Source organism: Nyctibius grandis, chromosome 4 (assembly GCF_013368605.1).
Source record: "Nyctibius grandis isolate bNycGra1 chromosome 4, bNycGra1.pri, whole genome shotgun sequence".
In the NCBI taxonomy this organism is placed as follows: domain Eukaryota; kingdom Metazoa; phylum Chordata; class Aves; order Nyctibiiformes; family Nyctibiidae; genus Nyctibius; species Nyctibius grandis.
The window spans coordinates 88018487-88026308 of record NC_090661.1 but is presented as its reverse complement, the minus strand read 5'-3'; the positions used below and the strand labels follow the sequence as shown (position 1 = coordinate 88026308).

General features: G+C 35.9%; 1 protein-coding gene across 1 annotated transcript in view; it reads right to left on the bottom strand.

Moving 5' to 3' along the window:
- Window positions 1-433: 433 nt before the first annotated feature.
- DNTT (DNA nucleotidylexotransferase) overlaps window positions 434-7822 on the bottom strand; it is an 86562-nt gene continuing 79173 nt past the window's right edge. The window contains exon 11 of the mRNA XM_068399705.1: window positions 434-520. Coding sequence (XP_068255806.1) covers window positions 434-520 — 87 coding nt within the window. The remainder of the gene's footprint in view (window positions 521-7822) is intronic.

Here is a 7822-nt window from a genome sequence, read left to right as displayed (position 1 = left end):
AATACTTAAGAAATTCAGTTAAAGATAAGCATGCATTTCAGTAATTTTTGGACTCAGATCCAATATTTTGTATTATTTAGGTATTGTCATAGCTAAGTATTTTAACAAGCAAGTATTATTCAAAGGAACACTAAATTCCTATCATAAGCAAAAATCTCACCAGTTTCAAGTTTTCCCCCAAAAACCAGCTGAATCTTGTCACTTCCATGTAGAAACTTCAAAGATTAAACCAGAAAACACTGGAAAGGATTTGGAAGAACTTAAACTCTTCTTTTTCTAGGAACATCAGCATGTATAATGGCTTCTAACTAATATATTTTTAAAATTTTTTAGTTGTCATAGAGACGCATATTATGTATGTATCTAAATCAGAATGTGAGATAGGCAGAAAGACCATTGCTGTCAACTGATGAACGTACACTGGCAAATTGTTTTAAGCATTCCTTTCCCATGGTTCGACATAATCCAAGCCAAGATGTGCAAAGATTTCTTCCTCACTTCTAGCTTTGAGAAAGATCCTCTGTGAAAGAATTAAAAAAAAAGGAAGTCAATAAGGGTGTTAGAGGAAAATTTCAATAGATGTTTTTTGCTTTTTAAAAGGAGTTAATTTTTGACAGTTCTACACATTGTATCCTTTACAGAATACACTGTCTCAATCAGTGTGCTGACCCTGAAATGTGAAAGCAAGTTTAAAAATAATTCTAATGCTGCTTGATGCTTTCAGTTCTAATGATTTATTTTTTCAAGACTCTGTGCACTAGAACTCAAATAAAACCTACCTTTCCCTTCCATAAGGGTCAATAGCTTGACTTCTTAATAAAATCATCAGTGTTTTTTTTCAATTAATATAGTAATGTTCTCTATAAATGCATTCAAACTGATTCAATGGTTACACTAATTATGTATAGCCAAGCATTAAAACCATCAGTGCTTTCGAAATTTCTAATATTTACAGAAGGCTTATCTGAAAAGACAAAATATTCCATCTGGAAAAGCAAGCTGAAAATGAGGCAACAACAATTGCAATTTTTTTTTTTTTTTTTTTTTTTTTTACACGCACACTCCTAATGAATGTTTTACGGTAAAAACCCATTGTGTTTTTCATATCTGCACTTCTGATAATAAAGGATAGTATTGCACAGGAACCACCCACAAGCCTACCTCCCCTAAGATGACTGATATAGCAAAGTACGTAGCCTTATGCATTCCTTTCATCATTGAAATAGAATATTAATTTAAAAAGCTGCTAAAGTAGATGAATATTAGAACAGTGAAACCTCACTGTTTAGAGGAGTTTGGAAGCAAGAAAGAACTCATTTATAGTGAAAAAGAGTACTTAATATTTCAGCAATTCCTGAATCATTCGAAGTTAAGTCTCAATTGGTGTTCAGGTGTGAATAATCTCAAAATCCAGTGTCATGAAAACTTCAGGGTTAAGGTTTCACAATCTTCTAGCTTTACCTTCTACTGTGAAAGAGGAGATGCTGTCTAAAGAATTACCCACTGATGAATTCCACTTAGTTGGGAAAATCTCTGTCTACTGTAAAGTTTAGGAACATTTGTGCCAGCACCTCTGCTTTCTCAGCAGCCAAGCGCAGCCCCCAAGAGAGCTATGCTGTCCAGCACACCCATGGGAGTGGGCCAGAAAGAGGAGTCCATAACTAGATCAGAGCAGGCCCATGGTATGCTGGAACAACTTCTGGCACCAGAGATTCACAACTTTTCCTTCTTTTTCCTCTATGTTCTCTCCTTCTTGCTCTCCTTCGCTCCCTGATCTGGATGGTGCTTCCCTGTCTCTCAGTCCCATTGAGATCATATAACTCAAGGGACTTAGAAAGCAGCAGGCAGGCAGATTACTGGAACAAGTAGATCCTGCTTTTATTGTTATTCTCCATTAGTCCCATTCCTTCCAGTGCCTGATCCATATCTCAGTCCTGTCAGGAGCCGCAGTTTTGCCAAGGTATAATAAAGAAACCCTGAAGTGAAATGTAACATTAATTGTCAGCTGGACTCAAACTTTATCAGGGATTCAACCAAATCAGAAACCTGTTCCTATTTCATTGTAGGGATATTTGAGATTTGAAGTTCTAAGTCCAACTCTACAGAAAAAGCCCACCTGTCATTGACATTGCTCAGCTCCAACAGCCAGTCAGGCTGGCAGCTTTCCTAACAGCTATTTTTCAATGCCACAAAGTCGAATGAAAGCCAGTTTAACTGTGCTAGAAAGGCTATGAAGACTAAATTGAACGGTAGAGGTTAGATGCTCCTGAGTGAACAGAGCCAGAGGCCATCAGTGTTCCCTTAGGCTTGGGAGGATAGAAAGGACAGAATACGAAGTTCTGATTCTGATCTTCCAGAGTTCCCAACCAACAAAGTAGGTATTTAAGAGCAGTTCTGGCTGATATCCTCTTGAGCCCACCCAAAGTTATGAAGTCATTTATGTTTCTTAGCAAGTTATTGCTATACAGTGAAGTAACATGGAATATTTTCACTATTTTATTTGGAGACGGTTCATCTTTAATTAGACAAACACAGTCTTAATAGACAAATAGTTAGAGTCAATGGTAATTATGGCAACATGAAGTAATGTGTTCTGTGTTATTAATAAAAATATACTACAAAATCAAAAAGTAACTTTTAAAATGGTTTCTGTTTCTGTAATGTCCTGTATCAATATGTACAGCGCAGTCTTCACAAATAGTGCCTTGCCATGCTCAGAAGCTACTTGCTTATCCCATTAACTCTTTGACATTCATATTCCCCAGATTTGCATTTGCAGAACTGTTGTGTATCAATGGCACTTTACCCAAACCAAACCCACTGAAATACTCTTTCGTACTGAGGTCAGTAGACATTGTATCAAGCTCTACTATAAAGGCATTGATTTCAGGCAGTGAATACATTCCATACAGATCAGAGATTTCTTATTAGAGTGCACAGTAAAAGTGCTTAACAAGGTATATGAAGTTATTTTCACTTTTCCATAATGAATTCCACTTACATAAGATAATTTTTGTATTCAAACACACCATATCAAAAATTTGAGAGAATAATTTGGCCCATCACTTCAGGGACTTTTTTTTTTTTTCAATAAAAGCAGGACAAACATGGCATGCCTTTTTGCTTTGACACCTGTAGTGTAAAAACAGTCTCCAGTTTTCTAAGGTATTTTATCCTCCCCCATGAAGTTCTCAGCATATGAATATTTAGACTCTGGGACAGTGACCCAGGCAACTACAGAGTATTGCTGGAGCATGAAAAGCTGAAAACAATCACATATCCATAACGAACTGGCAGTTCAAAGTTGTGTCTGCAATAGCAAAGACTTCTTATAAAGCAGTGACAAATAATGTTGCTTCTTCCTAGGAAGTTCTAATGTCAGATTCTGGAATAAAAGGAAACTACAGAAAACACTGACCAAGGGAAAACTGATCCTTTTTCATATAGACAGGACTAGAAAAAATGGTAGAAAAGAAGATATTGAACAGAATAAAAGAAAAAGAAAGAAGGCATTGATAACTGCCCATCGGGTAACAATACTGGGGATATTTTGTTCCTAGAGTATGTCCTGGGAGGACAGAATTTTAGGGATTTTTTTTTTTTTTTTACTTTTCTATTACTAAGAACAAGAGAGGGCAATCCATACAAGTACATTACTGCAACAAAGTAAAACAAGAAAAACAGATCTTACACTTGTAGACAGATGTTATAGATACTCTTTAACTCTTCATATCTCTGGGTCCCCAAATTGCATCTCATTTCTTCTGTCACTTTATGTTTTTCTGCAAGCAAAACTCATTTCATTTGCTTGATAGGGAAAATTTCTAATACGAAGTATCTGATGTTGAATACCATTCTCAGTAGCTACAAGCCATGTTTCTAAATGAATCTCTAGCTGATATCTGCCAACTGCTTTAGCAATGTGTTATTAATGTTGATCATAATCTATGATTTTGCTTCTTTGTCAATCTATGCAGAGCTTATACAGTGATGCAAATTTGATTATTGCATTCACTGCTGTTCTTTCCTCCTTCTTTCCTTCGTTTTTGCTCAAGAGAATTAATGAACTGCTTGCCCAGTCGTGAATTTTTTTCAGCTTCTTACTGATATTCCGCAGATCCAAGACATGCCCAATCAACATCAGTCAAACTTATGAAAAACAATGCTCTGGAGCAGCTGGCGTCACTTTGCTCTTATCCCATTTAATCAATTCTGTCATTTCAATGGATGTAAATATTACAATTGTGGTTGCAAACATGACCATTAACTACACCTAATATAGAACAGCTGCCATCCAAATGTTTTCTTATGTGACCTGCTACCTCTTATTTTTCATTTTGGCATTAATGATCAATAATACTTTTGATGAAAGAGAAGCAGAGAGTGAAGGCACAGAGCTAGCACTGCTTGATGATATCCTAACTAGCACTGCCGAAGTTCAAAGAGATGTTATACTACTCTTGTCACTTGGTTTCATCTCACATTTTAATATGACAAAGCCAGCAACGCAAAACCATTACTCAAGAAAGTAGAATTCTAGTGTTAGTTACATAAATCAGCATTGGCCAACAGCCCATGTTTCTTTTGGGGAGCAAATACTGATGTTACTGATTTTGTATATACATCACAAGTAATTAGAAAAAATGGAATGCACTGGAAAGTACTTCAGATCCCTTTTTCTCTTCCGTTTTTGGAGTACCTCCATGTGTCTCTAACCTGCTTCTTGAGTAGTTCAACATAAGTAGGTTGATCCTACGCATCAAGATAGTAAACCTTAAAATATGGTTAGCAATTTGTCTGGTAAAGACATAGAAGGAAAGATCCCAAGAAATAAGAGATTACTGGAAATTACCGTGCACAACTTCTTGATTTTCATAACACATTTACTATTATATGAAAATTTAGGCCACTGGATATGCACTGTTCATTTATTAAGCAACCTGTACTTTCAGTGAGCCTAGATAAACTCTTTAGGCTGTTGAAATTAAACTATACTGCTTAGACACCCAGCCCACAGTTGCCTCTACTGTGGCCACCCATATTCCTTTCCACTGTTTGGTCAGGAAGGAAAAATACTGCAGTGATAGCAACATCCTGACACTGCACTGAGCAAAACAATACTTTGCTGAGGTTGCTCGCTCAGGAGACATAGAAGCTGTTGCTCTGCCTGCAACTGCTCTGATAGCTTTGTGTACACAAAGTTCCTGAAACCAAGTCTACTCATGCTCTCCATCAATATTAACTCAGCCTTCTTGAAAGGCACACATTTAATCAAATTCTGAGTAGACTGATATCCTACTGTTTATTACCAAATAGCTTGGTAATAAGAGTGTGTTGGAAAATACCAAATCGAGCAGTCTATTATAATTGAGTAATACTATAAATAACTCAGCTTGGCACCGTGGCATTTCACTACTATTTTACCCATCTGAGGATGAACTTAGGAAGTTAGTTTGAATACAAAACCTCAAAATAAAAGCCAGTAGGGCCACATAGTCAGTATCATTGATGAAATGGGATTTAATGGTTCTGAACCAGCAGAATCTGCTGGAAAGAAAAGTACTCCAGGTTTGTATGTACAACATATGTACAGTACGCATGTGTGCAACCCACTGTTCTGAAGATGAGACACATGGTGGAAATTTGATTCGTTTCTTTATTTAAAGCCTTATCATGCTTGGTATTATCCGAGAAACTAGAACTATGACGTTTCCTAGTTGATTACTGGCCCAACTCTACTTTATACATTATTTGAGAATTATTCTTAAGTAAGTCATAGCAAAATCATGCCCTTTCAAAGACCAAACAATTTCCATTCATATCCCACTTTTCCCACTCTTTTCCTAGTGCTGACTTTTATTTGCTGTACAGCTGTAATTCAGAAAGAATACAGTCGTACTCCAGTGGATTTCATTACCCTTTGCAAAACTATGACATTGTGTAGGAGGCACTCCCCCTCCTTTTGCAAAAGACCCTGAAGGGCCATAATCATTAAGGTCTGTCTGGACTCCTTCTGACATACTGTTTTGTCAAATTAATTGATGGGGAGGGCAGGGGAGAACACAGAATATTGCCAACAGTATCTTGTTAACAAATTGCAGAACTGTTTGATACAACTTTGCTTCTAGACAAGTATCTGGGAATGTCACTAACATACACATTTATTCAAACCTTTTATTTTTGTCCTGATAATGTTGCATGCTTTAAAATGGCAAACTCTTGAATAGGGTAGGTAGGGATATTCTCATTTAATTTTGGTTTCCTCTCACTAATTTTTATATGGTGTTTCACATGTGACATGTATTCACATCAGTTTAATTACCTTAATATTTGCTTTCCTTTTTTTAAATTGTTAAAATGGAGATATAATAGCAATATAATAATATCTAACTTTGCAGTATTTCCAGTATACTGAATGATAAATTCCAAACAGTCTAAATCCCCACCACTTTACATGTCCGGAACTATTACAGTGACAGTAAGTATGACAATGACAAATGAACAACAGCAAAGAAGAGGACAGACTGTCATTTGCAAACTTGGAACTTAACTGTTCATTGTGCTTGGACATAGTCCGTTCTAAAAACAAGTTTTGTGGGTAGAGTCAATTGTAGATGAATGATGGTAGCAACAGGACTTGCTTAATCAACCATAGTAAAAGATTCTATAACGTACCTTAAATTTATCTTACATGTGTATTTGTCACTTTAGTGACATCTTCACATGTCATCACTTATGACAAGTCAATTAAAGATTTTTAATTAAAGATACTTGGGACTAATGCAGAGATGATGCTACTTACATTGCTTGCAATATCTTCCAATATGTGAAAACACTTCTCTAGTCTACTGCATTCAGTGAAGCAGTGCACGGTAACACCGAAGACCTATGATTTACAGATATACTAAGCTTATTAGATTAAAGGTGCAATGCTATTAAACTGCTCATACTCCCTTTTCTCTGATCCCATTTCCTCAAATAATATTTATACTCTGTAAAAAAACATAAATAGCTGTTAATTAAATGAATAAAATGAGCTTACAGAAAGAATCGTGAAGGCACAAACATGAGTAATCCATCAAATAGCAAATACTTTCCACATGCTTAACAGTGGGAATGTTCACATGAGTTTACCTGACCTGAGCGTTACCCTATCTGTTCTCTGCCACTGGGCCATTCTTTCTAGAACAAGTGTTGATGCACCAACACTGGACACAGGTCACACCAGTTCTGCAGAAACTTTTAGGAAGATGCTACTTTTAATAAATCAGCCTTTTATAATGTATACCTTACAATATAGGTATATATTTCATTATTTTATGACTTTTACCTTATATTGACCTAAACTCCTGCATACCGTGCTGAAGGTATTCAGCTAATGAGGGAGTCTGATCATTGCATCAAAAATGTCTGCATAATCATGTGTCCACAAAACAATACATTGAAATCTTTTTGTTGTAACATTTCCTGCAATTCTTAGATCGATTGCAGCTATCCTCTGTACCCAATGTTCATATTTTATTGAGTTCAGAGCAAGACTCTGACAATAAATGGGTATAGCATTAAATTATTTATCATCTGTGAAAATGTTAGAAATAACAATAATTAGAAATAAAACAAAAAGTTAGAATAGGTGCAAACAATGGTCACTTTTACGGCAGAATTTCTATAAATTCTAAAACAACCATTGGTGAAATTTTTCTAAAAAGGTAGCAGTAGTACATAAAATTGTTTCTTGATATATGATTATTAATTGTAATATGTGACAATAGCCTCAAGCAGCTTCATCGAATCCGCAAAAGACTGAGGAGAAAAGAAATAA